Below are 18,067 nucleotides of genomic sequence, written 5' to 3'. Positions count from 1 at the left end.
AAGATCTTGGGTTATGAAAAGGAACCAGTTGCCATTGTTGATAGACAGGTTCGTCAGTTGAGGTCTAAGAAGATTTCTGTAGTAAAGGTCCAGTGGAGGAGCCGACCATTCGAGGAAGCGACTTGGGAGTCTGAGGAGGACATGTAAAGCAGATATCCACATTTATTCAGCACTCCAGGTAAAATTCTAAACCCGTTTGAGGACGAACATTTGTTAAGATGTGGAGAATGTAATGATTCAACCGATTGTTTTGCCTTCTAGAACCTTGTTCCCCTAGATAAGACTCCCCTTATGTGCTTTTACTATTATATGACTTGCGGGGATGGTTAGTTTGGGATTTGGAAGGGTTCGGGTTGAAATCGGAACACTTGGGTCCTTAGTTGGCTTTAAAAAGGATAAGTTTGACTTTGGTCAACATTTTGAGAAAACAACCCCGTAATCAAGATTTGACGGTTCCAATAGGTTCGTATGATAATTTTGGACTTGGGCGTATGTTTGAATCGGGTTTCGGACGACCCGGGAGCGTTTTGGCGCCAAATAGTGAAAGTAGGCTCTTTGAAGGTTTTAAAGTTCTTTAAATTTGGTTTGGAGTAGGTTTCAGAGTAATTGAGGTCCGTTTGGAATTAGGAGCATGGGAATAGTTCCGTATGGTGATTTAAGACTAACACACAAAATTTGGTGTCATTCCGATTAGTATAAGTATGATTCGGTGCGTTCGGAGGAATTTAGAAACTTGAAGTTCATATTTTGATCCAATTTGTTTTTGGGGTGCGATTCTTAGCTTCGTTGTTGAATTGCATGTTTCGGGAGTTTGATCAAGTCCGTATTATGTTTATATACTTGTTAGAGGATTTGGACGAGGTCACCAAAGGGCTCTAGCTAGTTTTGAACCACCCGGAGCTAAGTTGGAAAAATAAGAAATTCAAGTTCTAGTTTCCTTCTTCGCGAACGTGGAAGGACTCTCGCGTTCGCGATGAAGGAAATATGGGGCTGCGCAATTGCCCTTCGTGTTCGCGTGAAAGGTGACGCATTCGCGTTCGTGTATAAGGGGCTAGGACCAGGGTGAAATTACCCTACGCGTTCGCGAAGGGGCTCACACGTTCGCGAAGGGAAGACCAGGCAAGCCTTCGCATTCGCGAGACCACTGTCGCGTTCACGAAGGGCATTTTTGAGGCAGTGGAATTTTGCATTCGCGAATGCGAGGCACTTGTCGCGTTCACGAAGAAGGGGTCAGCAGTGCTGGGTAGAATGCCTTAAAAACGGGTCTCATCCATTTTTAGCCACATTCCTTCCATTCTTGGGCGATTTTGAAGCTTTTTGAGAGGAGTATTCACCTTGCAACTTGGAGGAGGTAATTTAATTCCATCTATTGTTAGTTAAATACATAGATTATGGGTAGATTATAACATGTAAATTGTGGAAATCAAGGGTTTATATGAAAAATTTAGGTTTTGATAAAAATGAGATTTTAACCACGAAAATGGTTAAGGAATGGGATGAAAATTGTATATTTGAGTTCTTGCGATCATGGGTAACAATTTCCTCTGAAAAGTTTCGGAATCCGGGCACGTGGGTCCGAGGAGAATTTTAGGAATTTTATCAATTTGGGTTGGATAATTAATCTAATACTCTAATTTCTAATTGTTAAGCATGTATTAATTATTTTATATAACATCTGGCTAGTTTCAGAGTTTTCGGCACCAAGTTGAGGCTTTAACGCAAAATTTGTGATCAGAAACTGAATTTTGAGATGAGGTAAGTCTTTTGTCTAACCTTGTAAGAGGAAATTTACCCCATATGTGATTTAAATTAATAATTGTTGCTAATTGTAGGGGCTACGCGCGCACGAGGTGACGAGAATCCGTGCGTAGCTTCTAATTATGCTATGTCCGGGTAGTTTATGTAAGGCCCCGTGAAATTTTTCCAAAAAAATGGGGTTTCGTGATGCCGGGGTTGGCGTGGAGGTTAATAATTGAACAGTGCGCTGGGGAGTTGAAGGAAAATATTTGAAGAAATAGGCATTTCTGCTCCCCATTATGCGGACACATAATCACTCTGCGGGCCGCAGAGTGAGACAGTCTTCTGGGCCATTTTTGATGTCAATTTCGCCGCCCATTATGCGACTGCATAACCATTTCGCGGGCTGCACTCTGATCGAATACCGATGTTTGGGATTTTTGCGGAGGGAGGTTCTGCGGTGCATTATGCAACCGCAGAACAGGTCTGTAGGCCGCATAACGACAGCAGACCCAGATAGATTTTTCCAGTTGTTTTGGCTCCAAATTGTGCGGCCGATATGCGGACCTCATATCCATTATGCGGTCGCATATGCGACCGCAGATCCTGTCTCTGGGCTTTATTTTTGTGGTTTTTAAACCTGACCCTATCTCGTTAAAACATATGCCATGGTCCATATTTGAGCATATTTCTGATACTTTTAGAGTGATAAAGAATGCTTAGTGTGGGGAGTAACCTTCAACCTAATATCCAACACTTCTCGCTCAATCCTTGAAGATTATCAAGAAAGCCCTCATCTTAAAAGAAAGAATCCATACCCTAGCAAGATGATTTTTGGGTGTGGGAGTTGTTATCGTGCATGCATGTGATATCAAAGAATGTGGGAAGGTTGTAAGCTAATGATGGTAGAGAATGGGTTAGGGGAATGATGGAATCTTTCCTAAAAGGGCCTTCAAAACCTCACTGCACACCTAGTGCTTGATAATATGCTCAAATGAGCTTGAATCATTATCATCTTCCTATTTTTAGTTCAACTTGTTATATTTCTAAAATAGAATGAAGTTGCTAAGAATTCCGGAGCATTTTAAAAGTTTAAGGAAGCTCAATTGAGGTATGTTGACTAAATTCCTATCTTAGAATCGAATTCCACGGTGTTCATGTAAGTTATGAAAGACCTTAGTTGATCATTATGAAATCGGTTATCCCGAGTAATCCTGTGTTGAGAGATACATGTTCAATGTGTGTTTCAAATGAATTTATTCATGATGTGTTATGTTTTGAGTATATATATATATATATTTAAAGTGTGGCTGTGTGTGTTATAATTGTTACAATTTCAAGTTATGCTTGAGTGACAGTTATCATGCCAAATTATGTGAACAAAATCTCTATATATGTCTAAGTCTCTTAATTGCTCTCATGTGTACCTAAAAGCCTTGAATTGAAGAGTCTTGTGGTCGATAATGGTAATGGTGTGTGAAAATGAAAAGGGGAGCATGAAATATGAAATTCGGCCAAGTGCCAAGAACAGTATAATTGTGACCATAAGTGCCGATGAATAGAATTAATATGAAAGAAGTATGATGTGAGATAATTGACTGAAAAATGTAATGTCTTGGGTGAGACGGCCTAGCCGATCGGGCCGTGATCGGACGCCATGCCGCACATATGGTGGTGACTGTGCTGGAAATGATAATTGAAATTGTAGTTATGGTTGATGTCTCAAATGAGATGACCTAGCCGGTCGGGTCGTGATCGGACTCTGTGTAAGAATACGGTGGTTTGTGAATTATGGTATATCGACTCTAAAGATCACCTAACCTAATAACATGGAAATTGACTTGAAAACTTATGTGATCCTTAACTTGATGGTTTACTATTATTTGAACCTCTTATTGAATTCTTGATTGTTCCCCCCTTGTATTATTATTCATTCTATTGAGATGGTGCTTAGTTTTACATACTAGTACTATTCGACAGTACTAATGTCCCCTTTGCCGGGGGCGCTGCATCTTTAAATGGATGCAGGTGGTTCCATAGCAGGCCGTGTTGATCAACGATAGTGGCACATCCTCTTCCCAACAGACTTGGTGAGCCTCACTTCATCCCGGGGTCATGTAGTGTACCTTTTGTTGATATCATTATTACATTTTGAGGTATAGCAGGGGCCTTGTTACCGGCACCGTAGAAATAACATGGGTTATACATGGGTGCAAAAAAGTAAAACAGATTATGTTGTGATTTGATCACTTGTTTTACTCGAATCATAAGAATTTGTGTATTTTTGGACTTTAAAATGATGTAAACAATGAGATGATTTAGTATTGTATATATGGACTTCCTACTGTTCAATTAACGAAATTATTTCTTCTCTTGATCATGGGTGCGTTGGGTAGAAAGCGTCTAACATGATTGCTTGACCGGGTTAACACGGTTGGGCGTCGGTCGCGCTTTCTGAGTTTGGGGCATGAAAAACTTGGTTTCAAAGCCTATGGTTTTAAAGTGTCCTAGGATGTCTCGAAGCCGTGTGTAGTAGAGTCCTCCTTATTGGTGTGTTGTTGACCACATCTATAAGTTAGAGGCTACTTGGGCATTTAGGAATAATACCCTTCTTTGATATTCTCGATCGTGCGATGAAATTGATTGTGTAACTGTTCCTCCTCTAACTCGTGCATTCCTTTAATTTTCAGTACATGGAACCTAAGAAGAGAACAAGAACTGGCCAAGGAGGCAATGCCGGCTCAGGAGTGGCAGTTGACTCTTTATTTGGCGATGCGGATGAATACCCGAGGGGCGAGGATAATCCCCTGACTGCTACACTGCCTGATTCCACTATACCTGACCAGGCCACACCAGTTCATGCACCTACCGAGGGTGCTGCGGTTCCTCCAATCGATATTCTGGTTCCACCTCCAGCCCCAACTTCCGATTTTGGTATTTCTGATGGGGATCTTAGGGGAGCTATCCAGATGCTGACACAAATAGTGGCTTCTCAAGCCCAGAGATCAAATGTTGCACCCACTTCTTCTAGCCAACAAGGGGATTCTAGTAGTTCCAGGGTGAACATGTTTCTTCAGTTGGATCCTCCGGTGTTCACGGGTGCTAATCCCCGGGAAGACCTACAGGACATCATTGATGAGATGCATAAGACTCTCCGGGTTATGTGCGCTACTGAGACGGAGGGAGTGGAGTTGACCGGCTACCGCCTGAAAGGGGTGGCCTATTCTTGGTTTGACCTGTGGGAGGACTCTCTGGAGCAGGGGAGCCCTCCAGCGAGGTGGAGTGAGTTTGTTGACGCTTTCATTGACCATTTCTTACCGGCCGAGATTAGGGAAACTCGTGCCGCAGAGTTTGAGAACCTTAAGAAAGTAAGTAAGAATGTGTGGGAGTGTCACATGGAGTTCGCGCGTCTGTCTAAATATGCCATTCTCATGCTGCATACTATGGAGGCTAGAGTGTGCCGGTTTGTACAGGACCTTAGCCCCTTGGTTATCAATGAGGCCGCTACAGCTACCTTGAATTCAGATATGAACTATGAGAAGATGGTAGCATTTTCTCAAGCTACAGAGAATCGTAAGTTGAAGAACAGAATGGAGCGAAATGGGTACCGGCAAGGCCCAGTCCGCGGGCAACTTTGGGAAGTCATTTGGTGGGGGAAGATCAGCTTTTAGGGGAGGGTCATCAGGGCCATCCCAGTCTTTTGCTCAGTATTCAGCTGGTGCACCGCCAGTAGGGCCCAATCAGGGCAACAGGGGACCCCCCCTAGCAAGATAGATCAGGAGGGAGATTCCAGTAGTAGCGGAGGCCCCCATGCCCCAGGTGTGGGAAGATGCACTTGGGGATATGAAACATGGACCTACCCATATGTTACAGGTGCGGATTGAGGGGTCATATTCAGAGGGAGTGTCGTTCATCCTGCCAGGGTACGGGAGGGGCACAACACAACTATCTAGTTTTGCAGCTGCTACTTCTTCAGCACCCCCTCCAGCTCGAGGTAGTCCAGCACCAGTGGGGCGTGGTGTAGCTAGGGGTGGTGCGCAGAGTTCAGGAGGACCCAGCTATTTCTATGCTTTGAGTGGTTTCCAGAGTGCAAAGGCTTTTCCAGATGTTGTCACAGGTATATTGACTGTCCAATCTCATGATGTATATGCTCTTATTGATCCCGGTTCCACTTTGTCCTATGTTACCCCTTATGTTGCTATGGAATTTGGGATAGAACCGGAACAACTTCATGAGCCTTTCTCTATATCTCCTCCGGTTGGCGAGTCTATTGTGGCCGCACGGGTTTATAAGGGTTGGGTTGTCACGATACGTGGCCGGGACACCGTGGCCGATCTCATTGAATTGGGGATGGTCGATTTTGATGTAATTATGGGAATGGATTGGATTTATTCATGTTTTTCCAAACTTGATTGCCGAACTAGAACTGTGAGGTTTGAATTTCCAAATTAGCCAGTTGTTGAGTGGAAGGGGGATAATGTTATGCCAAAAGGTAGGCTTATTTGTAAACTTAAGGCCACGAAAATGATTAATAAGGGGTGTATCTATCACGGACACCGATGCTGAGGCACCTACACTCGAGTCTGTGCCAATGGTGAATGAATTTCTGGAGGTCTTTCCTGATGAGCTCCCTAGGATTTTGTTAGGCAGGGAAACTGATTTTGGGATTGATATAATGCTAGGCACGTAGCCTATATCTATTCCACCCTACAGGATGGCACCAGCAAAATTAAAGGAGCTAAAGGAACAATTGAAGGATTTGTTAGAGAAGGGTTTCATCCGACCGAGTATGTTACCATGGAGCGCACCGGTTCTCTTTGTGAGTAAGAAAGATGGGTCACTAAGGATGTGTATTGACTATCGACATCTCAACAAAGTTACAATCAAAAACAAGTACCCATTACCAAGAATAGATGATTTGTTTGATCAGTTACAGGGCGCTAGGTACTTCTCCAAAATTGATTTATGGTCCGAGTACCACCAATTGAAGATCAGGGAGCAGGATATTCCGAAAACAGCTTTTAGGACTCGGTATGGGCACTTTGAATTTCTGGTAATGTCTTTTGGGCTAACAAATGCCTCGGCGGATTTTATGGATCTTATTAATCGGGTTTTCAAGCCTTTTCTCGATTCCTTTGTCATAGTATTCATTGATAATATTCTTGTGTATTCACGGGGTCGAGAGGACCATGCTGATCATCTCATGGCAGTTTTGCAGACTCTTCATCAGCACCAATTGTACGCGAAATTTCAAAAATGTGAATTTTTGCTCGAATCTGTCACATTCTTGGATCATGTTGTATCCACGGAAGGAATTAAGGTCGATCCTCAAAAGATTGCAGCGGTGAAGAATTGGCCTAGACCTACGACACCAACCGAGATTCGCAGTTTCTTGGGTTTAGCAGGGTATTACAGGATATTTGTGGAGGGTTTCTATACTCTTGCCTCTCCGTTGACTAAATTGACTCAAAAAGCGGTTAAGTTCCAATGGTCCGATACTTGTGAAAGGAGCTTCCAGGAGTTGAAATCAAGATGGATTACGGCGCCGGTGTTGACCCTGCCAGGGGGTACAGATGAGTTTGTGGTATATTCTGATGCTTCAAGGATTGGGATTGGATCTGTATTAATGCAACACGGAAAGGTTATAGCTTAGTCTTCTAGGCAACTCAAGAATCATGAAAAGAACTATCCAACACATGACTTAGAACTTGCGGTGGTGGTTTTTGCATTGAAGATTTGGCTTGATTATTTGTATGGTGTCCATGTGGATGTATTCACGGACCACATGAGTCTTCAATATATTTTCAAACAAAAGGAGCTGAATCTGAGGCAGAGAAGATGGTTTGAGTTACTCAAGGATTACGGCATCGATATTCCATGTCACCCGGGGAAAGCCAATGTCGTGGTTGATGCTCTTAGCCGGAAATCTATGGGTAGTTTGGCTCACTTAGAGGCATATCGAAGGCTGTTGGCCAGGGAGGTTCACCAGTTAGCTAGCTTGGGAGTTCGTTATGCGGACTCTAGTGAAGGAGGGGTAATTGTGCACAATAGGGCTGAATCATTGCTCGTTGTGGAAGTCAAAGAGAAGCAATACAACAATCCATTTTTGGTGAAACTGAAGGAGGGGATTCAAAAACATAAAACTATGGCTTTTACTCTTGGCATGGATTGTCGCGCCCCGTTTTCTCGCGGAAGCGGGCCTCGATGTTGTGACAACGCTTTTAAATGGGTGGTATTAAAACATGATACTCGCCACCTAACAATTTTTAAGGTGCGTTAGGGCACCTATTATGCAGATAACTCTGTGTGACTAGTCAACGCCACCAAAAATCGGGTAAGGGCTCAAATTACCTCAAAGAGAAGGTGTTAGGCACTCTTCGAGGTCCACAACTGTGGGTCCCGGCCGAACTTAAAACTATGTGGATTATGATTAGGCAAGATGATCAAAGAGAATGAAAGGTCAAAGAGTTTTAGTATAACACAATGAGAATTGATAGAAATTTTAAGAGTTACAAGGATATAACTATAACGGTCTATATATAAAGAAAAAAGGGGGGGGGGGGTTCATAAGGTTTTTAGCCAAAAGAATCACCCCGTGCAACATAAATAATACTTCGCAAATCCCTTGAGATAGGGAACTACTCATATTATTCAGCGGGCATAGACTATCATATCCTACTACCCGATTACTACGTTAAAGTTGTTTACCTAAAGCGAGCTAGTTCAATTCTAAGTCGTACCCTATGTGTGCTCTACCCGTCCCATGCATATGGTCCACGAGGCATTGGACCTCTATTTAGGTGGTTCTAGACTATACTTAGGCTGCTCGAAATGATAAAAGTAAGTGACATACAAAACAAGTAGGATTTCATATAAAGGCAGTTAAAGGCTCAAGTTAGCCTCCACACTTAGACAACGAATGCATGCAAGAAGATTCAATATTATGAATAAACAGTTTCAGAATTGAGGCAAATTAAAGTCATTAAGCCCCTATAGACATGGTTTCTACGTGACTCTGAATTCCAACATTATTGCTCTTAGTGGCGTAGGTGAAAGGAGCAGTAAACTATTTGCAAGCTTAGAGCTATTAGCGCCATTTTTATAGATATGCGTCTTAGGAAGGTGACATGGTCCTATAGGCATGATTTCTAATAGTGGCATAGTTAAGCAATGAAACCGTGTTTGAGAGTCCAACATTAACATGTTGATCTCATAACCATTTTAAGCGAGTGATAACACCCTATAGGAAGGATTTCTAACGATTGACAATGGAAATTAATTTTTTCTACTTAGCCCCTATAGGCATATTTTCTAGACGAGCAATATGATAACAATAGCAATAGCAAATTAGCCAATTAAAGTCCTACAGGCATGATTTCTAGATGAAGATCGGTAGAACATAAGCTAGTATAATCCTATAGGCACGATGTCTAGTAACACATAGTAGTAGACATAGGAATAAATAAAGTACTTAAGCTCATGCTTTGATAGTAAACAAGTTGTGTGAGTGCGTGATTCCTCTAATGACATGATTTCTACTAGTGTGCATGGAGAATAAACAACATATATGGCAGGTTGATAACATGTAAATCATGCGAACCCTATAGGCATGTTTTCTACCCTTTCATGTAAACCTTAGAATATACCCATTTACCCAATTTCACTAGCACCCCAAATTGTTTATTATTACAAATTATTACAGGGCCAAAGAATGTAAATATAAATATTACACAAGAAATAATAGTAGGCCTACAGCAGGCCCAAAAGGAGACACCCAGTATTGCCTGGGCCTTCAACAAACTCTTTCTTCGCAAATGGGATGCTCAGATCCAAACAAGGGACTATACCCATCAACATAGCCCCAAAACCATAGAGGAACTCAAACCAAACCAAACAGTGTGTCAGAGTTCACAAAGGTCTCAAATGGACCCCTAGCATTGCTCACACTAGGGAGGTTAATAGAGAGAGTTTTGCTGGCCTTGGCTTTCAACCAGCCAAGAGTGATAGATTCAGAATAGTGTAAGTAACAAATGAGAGTGAGAGAACAATGATCAAATAATAGAACTTGAAGAGGTGCACTTATATTCAATTGACCATATGACCCAAATATTAGATTACACAGAAATCACTTAAACAAACCAGTTTGCATATTATACAAATAATATGAGGAAGAAAAGCTAAATGCCGGAAAGAGCTCAAGCTCCAGCAGCAAAGAGAAGCAGACATGACAGGGGTAATTAAACAAAGAACATTCAAGCAAAGAGAATCAACAAAATTCAAAGGACATGTTGATATCACAAGTTCAAGCGCTTAATAGATTGGACAGAAAACATTTTTTGTAGAAAGCAGGGGAATCAGGTTTTCTGAGATTACTAATATACAAAGGCACACAATGCCAAGCACTAACTTAAAGGAGTTAAAACCTAGAGGGTTCAAATTATTTTAGGCATCCATCACAATATCAGAAAGACAGACATGCCAACTTACATTATGACAAAAACAGTATCAAACATTGTAAGGAAACACAAATTAAGATTTCTACTCTAAAGGTCCCAACTAATCGCTAAAGATACAGGATTAAGCAGACCAAAGGCATAGTGAGTGCAAAATAGCATGGGAGCAGGTCACAGATAGAGTGAAGGTCTCAACATAGATTAGAGTATATTTTATTACAAGAATTTAGAACAAATTAGGGAAGCCACTCATGCCAGGCAGTAAAGGTAAATACTCAGATACTAACATACGAGCTTAAGAGAGTCCAAATTGTTCCAGTTAAGCAAGTACAAATAACATATCTCAGAACTGGAAATTTCAAGTAAAACAAAATGCTAAAGAAGTTCACATCATAAACAAGTTCAATTCTAACAAGGTTGCACATAGAGACAGCCTAGAAACACATTAGATCATGGAATTTCAAAGGTGTGATTACACAAGACATGAACATAGAAGAACAAAATTGTAAAAAACAAAGACAAGAGACTTACCAGTTACCAGTTGAATAAACAAACAACAAGAAAGAACAAACTCTACAGTACTCTGAATACCAATAAAGAACAAGAACCCAGAATCTTAATGCGTCAGAGTTCCCAAGGGCTTCAGATGAACCCCCGGGCAGTGCTCGCACCAAGAAAAGTTAAAAAATTGAATTTCGGTGGCCTCGACTTTCAGCCGGCCAATAACTAAAGTATAGAACAATAGAATGAGAGAATGATAGAACAACAACTTTAGTTTTTAGTGCATCTTCTGATTTTTCGTCGTCCCCTTCAAAGGGGAATGGGGAGGGATTTATATAGTGGTTAAATCAAATGAGTAAATAGGGAAAGAAGTCAATCAAACATAAACAAGGAAAGAAAAAATATACATGCAATCATAAAGCGACCAGTAAAAGAAAGAAATCAAAAACCACACCCTAATTAGGGTTCAACGTTTGAAAATCTATCTGCTGGTATGAGAAATCAACTATTCTTCCGTGTATATGGACGAGATATTGTTTAGATCTTAGCGATTGAAGTTGAACGCGTACAAATCTGAGAGAAGGTACTTTCCAAGTTTAGGAAAGTACTAAGTGACACCATAGTCTTGCAAGTAATACTTAGGTAACACGTAAAAGGTAAGAAAATCACAAATGGAATACATGATTGAGACGAATTCGGAGAAGATTGAGGGGGCGGCTAAGGCTTTTGAAGGAGGGAGGAGTGTTTAGAGGCGGCTGATGAAGGGAAATGGGGATTAGGGTTTGGATGAGGGGATATAAGGAGAGTGGGGGTTTTAATTTGGGCCATTGGTCATTTGAGATCAACGGCCAAGATTAAGAGGAAGGTGGGGCGGGTCATTATAAATGGGTTATGCCCAGATTTTTAAAGGGTCATTTGAGCTGCTGGGGATATTGGGCTAGGGGTTCGTTTGGACCTTAATTGGTCCAAAATTAATCCCAAAATGGGCTAGATTTTAAAATAGGAAATTAAGTGGAAAATAATTTAATAAAAAATAGTTAAATAAATTATAAAAATGCTATTTATGCAAATTAATACTTTAAAACAATAGAAGAAGATTATAAAAATGTAAGATACTATTTTGACCTTGAATAAAATGACTAATGCAATAAAAATTGTAAAATATAGGCTATATTTGCAAGATTGTGCAAATAGCTTAAAAATACTAATGTAATTATATAAGAGTGAAGTAAAAATATTTGAAACGTGTATTATAGATGCAAAAAATAATAATTTTAGGTAATGAAGTCATCACAAAATAATATCAAGAAGTAATTAATAAGTATTCAAGTAATTTAAATGTAAGAAAAAATCAATTTCAAAACTCTAAAAATTATGGAAAATCATAGAAAGTGTCTGTATAGATTTTATAAACTAAATAATGGTGCAAAATGATGTGTTGAAAGGTATATATACTATTTGAAAAAATATGAGGGCAAAATTGGGTATCAACAGCTACCCATCTTTACCTGGGAATGATGAAAGAGTTGCCGGGTAAAGAAAATGACGACCAATTTTGGCCGAATTGAATAAGGAATGATACGATTTGAAAAAAATAGGGGCTGAATCCTAGTTCCTGAGTTGCCTACATATCCCTGGAGTTACGGGAATCAGGTCGTGTGTAATTCTGGAGCCAAAGGTGAATGAAAACGATTGGAGGTGTTATAAGAATGGTCGTATGTCTCGGAAAGGGTTCTTTTGGATGGTATCTGATGAATTTATGCAGAGTCATGAATGTGAATTTGAAACGTTATGGATGTATCACAGAGCAAATATCCGAACGGTCATAGAGTGAAAGGCGGGAAATTGCTGGTAGTTGGTTATGTTTGAAGCAATTGAAGGATGTGAACGTTGTGAACGGACACCAGAGCGAAGATTGCTCCCGTTTGTAGAACGGTTTCCTCCTGGGGTACCTGCAAAACTTAAAACACGGTGCATGTGTATATATATATATATATATATATATATATATATATATATATATATGGGTTATTGTGAATATATATATATATATATATATATATATATATATATGGGTTATTGCGAAAGTTTAAACATGATGCAAATTCCCTTTGGACCATGAAGACTATCTTTGGACGGTGAGGATGATGTCCTTAGACCATGACGTCCTGGGCCATGAAGCGTATGATAAGGGATTCGCGGGACATGAAATGGTGTCCTCGGGCCATGAGGATGGTGCCTCTGGACTATGACGCCTTTGAATAATGATGTGAAATTTTGAGAGATCCTCAGGCCATGGAATGATGTCTTCCGGCTATGAGGATGATGCCTTCAGACTATGATGCCTTTGGACAAAATGACGATGTTTCAACCCATGAAATGCAAAGATATGATGCTTGACCATATGCGAGGACGATACAAGACAAGGCTTAGTCTTGTGTGAGATGAGGTCGGCGCTTAGCCCTAAGTTACCAAAAAGATAGTGCTAGGTCTTAGGTAGCGTAGTGGAGATATTATTCAGTTCTCATGCAAGGAAAGTTAATTCTTAGCCTTATACGATTAGGGAGGCAGTGCTTAGCCTCATGCAAGAAGGGGAGACAATGCTCAGTATCATGCAGGGAAAGACAATGCTTAGCCTTATGCAATTAGGGAGGCAGTGCTTAGCCTCATGAAAGAAGAGGAGATAACGCTTAGTCTCATGCATGGAAAGGCAGTTCTTAGCTTTATGCAATTAGGGAGACAATGCTTAGCCTCATGCAAGAAGAGGACACAATGCTTAGTCTCATACAGAGAAAGGCAGTGTTTAGCCTTACGCAATTAGGGAGGCAATGCTTAGCCTCGTGCAAGAAATGGAAACAATGCTTAGTCTCATGTAGGCAGTGCCTAGACTTATGCAATTATGGAGGCAATGCTTAGCCTCATGCAAGAAGAGGAGACAATGCTTAGTCTCATACAGGAAGTGTTTAGCCTTATGCAATTATAGAGGCAATGCTTAGCCTTATGTAAGAAGAGAAGACAATGCTTATTCTCATGCAGGCAGTGCTTAGTCTTATGCAATTATGAAGGCAATGCTTAGCCTCATGCAAGAAGAGGAGACAATGCTTAGTCTCATGCAGGAAGTTCTTAGCCTTATGCAATTATGGAGGCAATGCTTAGCCTTATGCAAGAAAAGTAGACAATGCTTAGTCTCATGCAAGGAAAGGCAATGCATAGCCTTATGCGGGAAAAGTAAAGGATAGCTGTGAGAGGGTGAAGTATTTCTTAGCTTGATGTGTTGCGTTTGGCGACCTTGTCGTTATGAAGATAGTGATTTTGCTGTGTGTATATATTTGCGAATATTCCTGTTGTGTTCGTTGTGCCTTCATTCAAATAAAAATTATGAGTTTTGCGGGGGAAAGGTTGGTTCGTACTCTTGACTCCTTGCTTTGCCTTCACTCTTGTCTTGTAGCCCTGTTTGAGTTACCATGGGTATCATCCAACTGTCATAGAAACAAAGTTTTTGAAACAATATGTATGCATTTGACAAATTATTTTCAAAAATATAGTTATTTGAAATGTGTTTGTGAGATAAAATAATCTTGATGAACCAATTACATTGCAACCTCTTCGCCTTAGAATTTTGAGGGTCCTCCTCAAAATTCTGCCCCAGTTTAAATGTATACTCTTGACAATACGTTTTGGTTGTTCCACACATGATGATGTCGACTTGAATTTGCGATCTTTCCCCAGTTTCTGATAATGGGAAAATAAAGATCTTATTAAGATGTGACCGAACCCACAGGGCTGCCTACGTATCCCCTCTTAAACGGGAATCAGGTCAAGTGTAGTTTAGTTACATCAAGTGAAGAAATGTAAACAATCCTAAACATAGTATCTCTTGACTGCGTCTGCGTTGATTTGATTTGGCCAAATCTCTCCATCCATTTCTGCAAGTATGATTGCTCCTCCTGTTAATACTCGGTGAACCATGTAGGGACCTTGCCAGTTGGGTGAGAACTTCCCCTTGGCTTCATCCTGATGTGAATTGCCTTGGTCTGACTTTTTTGTTGAAAGCTCTTACAATTATGTTCTGATAGAGTTGACCATGATATATTGCATTCATTCTCTTCCCATCAATGATAGCCAGTTGTTCATAGCGGCTCTGTACCCATTCTGCATCGTTGAGCTCGGCTTCTTGTATAATTCTCAAAAAAGGTATTTCTACTTCGGCAGGAATAATTGCTTCAGTGCCATAAACGAATAGGTAAGGATTTTCCCCAGTTGATGTGTGAACCGTGGTACGACACCCGAGCAGAGCAAATGGCAACTTCTCGTGCCATTGCTTGTAATAGGTAAGGATTTGCCCCAGTTGATGTTCTTGTTGGCGGCCTCTACAGCTCCTTTCATTTGCAGACTGTATGCCATGGAATTCTTATGCTTGATCTTGAAAGTTTCACACATGGCCTTCATTAGGTCACTGTTGAGATTGGTGGCATTGTCGGTAATGTTCTTAGTTACAGTTTTGTAAGATGCGGCTTGACCCATTTTGTGAAATAATGTATGGCCACTAGAATGAACCTATGCCCATTTGAAGCGGCGGGTTCGATTGGGCCGATGACATCCATGCCCCAAGCGGAGAAAGGCCAGGGCGCACTTGTTGTGTTGAGTTCATTGGGTGGCACTCGTATCATATCAACATGTATCTGGCATTGGTGACACTTCTGCATATATGTGATGCAGTCTTTTTCCATTGTCATCCAGAAATACCATGCTCTTAGTATTTTCTTTGCTAAGACGAAGCCATTCATGTGCGATCCGCAAGTTCCGGCATGTATCTGCTCGAGCAATATGGATGCTTCTTTGGCATCGACGCACCGTAGTAACCCCAAGTCAGGAGTCCTTCTATACAAGATTCATCCGTTTTGAAAGAAGTGGTTGGCTAATCTTTGAAGTGTGCATTTCTGAGTATGGGTGGCATGCTCTGGATATTCTCCCTTTGTTTCCTTGATGTCGTAGAACCACGAGTTTCCATCGCTCACTTCTTCAACATGAGCACAATAAGCTGGCTGTTTATGGATTCCTATTTGAATATGATTAATGAAATTCTTGTCTGGATGTTGTATCATGGAAGACAAAGTGTCTAATGCATCTGCGAACGCGTTCTAAACCCTCGAAACATGCTTGAATTCTATCTTGCTGAACCTTTTGATCAGCTCTTGTACACAGTGCAAATATGGCAATATTTTGGTGTTCTTTGTAGCCCATTCTCCTAAAACCTGATGCACCAACATATCGGAATCTCCAATTACCAGTAGCTCTTGAACATTCATGTCAATGGCCAACCTGAGTCCCAAGATATAAGCCTTATATTCTGCCATATTGTTGGTGTATGGAAACCTGAGTTTTGCAGATACCGGATAGTGTTGGCCGGTTTCTGATACCAAAACTGCTTTGATACCTACTCCTTTGAAGTTTTCTGCTTCGTCAAAGAGCATTCTCCAAACATCAAATGCTTTGGTGATATCTTCTCCCACGAACGACACAACCTCATCGGGAAAATATGTCTTCAATGGTTTGTATTCTCCGTCTACGAGATTTTCTGCTAGATGCTCATCCTTTGATCGCCTTCTGAGTTACATAGACGATGTCAAACTCGCTTAGCAATATTTTTCACTTTGCTAACTTACCCGTAGGCATGGGATTCCGAAAGATAGATTTCAATGGATCCATCCTTGATATGAGCTATGTAGTGTATGCACAGAAATAATGCCTCAATTTATGAGCTGTCCATGTCAAAGCACACCAAGTGCATTCCAGCAAAGAGTACTAGGCTTCATAGGGCATGAATTTCTTTCTCATATAGTATATTGCCTACTCCTTTCTTCTAGTTTTATCATGTTATCCCAAAACGCAACCAAAAACTCCGTCAAATACAGACAAATAAAGCAGCAGTGATCTTCCCGGCTCTGGTGGGACCAGAACGGGCGATTTGGATAGATACTCCTTGATTTTGTCGAAGTCTTTATGGCATTCTTTAGTCCAACTTCTTGTGGCCTCTTTCCTCAGCATTTTGAAGATCGGCTCACATATCACTGTTGATTGTGCTATAAAGTGACCGATATAATTGAGACACCCTAAAAAGCTCATCACATCCTTCTTATTCTCTGACGATGGCAAGTCTTGGATTGCTTTGACTTTTGATGTGTCCAACTCAATCCCTCTGCGACTGACGATGAATCCTAACAATTTTCTGGCAGGGACTCTGAAAGCACAGTTTGCGGGATTCAATTTCAGATTATACTTTCGAAGCCGATTGAAGGATTTCCTCAGATCCGCTATGTGGTCCGTACTCCTTTTGGATTTGATGATAACGTCATCCACGTACACTTCTATCTCTTTGTGTATCATGTCGTGGAAAATAGTTGTCATAGCTCTCATGTAGGTGGCTCCGGCATTTTTCAGACCAAATGGCATCATTTTATAACAATATATCCCCTATGGCTTGATGAAGGCTGTCTTTTCGGCATCCTCCTCATCCATCCAGATCTGATGGTACCCCGCCAAGCAATCCACAAAGGATTGGAGTTCATGTTTGGCACAATTATCGATCAATATGTGTATATTGGGCAACGAAAAAATCATCTTTGTGATTTGCTCTGTTTAGATCTCTGTAATCAACACATACTCTGACTTTCCCATCTTTCTTCGGAACTGGCACAATGTTGGCCAACCAAGTCGGGTACTCGACCACTCTAAGAACCTTGGCTTTGATCTACTTGGTGACCTCCTCTTTTATCTTCAAACTCATATCTGGCTTGAGTTTTCTAAGCTTCTGCTTTACCGGTGTACATATAGGATTAGTGGGCAACTTGTGAGCTACTATGGATGTGCTCAAACCCGTCATATCATCGTAGGACCATGCAAAGATATATTCATATACCTTTAGGAATCTGATGCACTCTTCTTTCTCTGATGGTGATAGATGAATGCTTATGCGTGTTTCCTTGACCAGTTCGGAATCCCCTAAGTTAACTGCTTCAGTTTCGTCCAAATTGGACTTTGGCTTGTTTTCAAAATTTTCCACTTCTCTGATGATTTCCTCAGGTATCGTATCATCTTTCATGTCTTCTGAATCACTATCCTTGTGTTGTGTTGTCTAATTACATGTCACAGTCACAGGTTCATCGGGATAGGTAATAATAACATTGTAAAAACAGAAAATGTAGAGAATAATAGTAAATACGAAAAGTAGCAATGCATTAATTGAAATCTTTAAAATCTTAACAAATGCGGCTCGATGACTCGAGCAATTATTTCAAAATAAAATACTGAAAATGTCTCAAATGCTTAAAAATAATTGATGCTAATCTGCCGAGCTACCCAGGAACTCGACGGGC

The 18,067-nt window shown here is 40.8% G+C and overlaps 1 protein-coding gene across 1 annotated transcript; it reads right to left on the bottom strand.

Annotated features, from left to right (window-relative positions):
- Nucleotides 1-17,442: 17,442 nt before the first annotated feature.
- On the bottom strand, nucleotides 17,443-17,793 carry LOC138904773 (uncharacterized). The gene has a single exon (XM_070193276.1). It carries the CDS (start codon nucleotides 17,791-17,793, stop codon nucleotides 17,443-17,445), a length of 351 nt encoding a protein of 116 aa, XP_070049377.1.
- Between the last annotated feature and the right edge of the window lie 274 nt (nucleotides 17,794-18,067).

This window comes from Nicotiana tomentosiformis, chromosome 2 (genome assembly GCF_000390325.3).
Source record: "Nicotiana tomentosiformis chromosome 2, ASM39032v3, whole genome shotgun sequence".
Lineage (NCBI taxonomy): Eukaryota > Viridiplantae > Streptophyta > Magnoliopsida > Solanales > Solanaceae > Nicotiana > Nicotiana tomentosiformis.
The sequence above is the reverse complement of the archived record's forward strand: the minus strand, read 5'-3'. Positions and strand labels throughout refer to the sequence as shown.

Excerpts from the sequence above, each read along its gene's own strand:
- LOC138904773 (XM_070193276.1), bottom strand. The coding sequence starts at position 17,793 with ATGAAAGATGATACGATACCTGAGGAAATCATCAGAGAAGTGGAAAAT.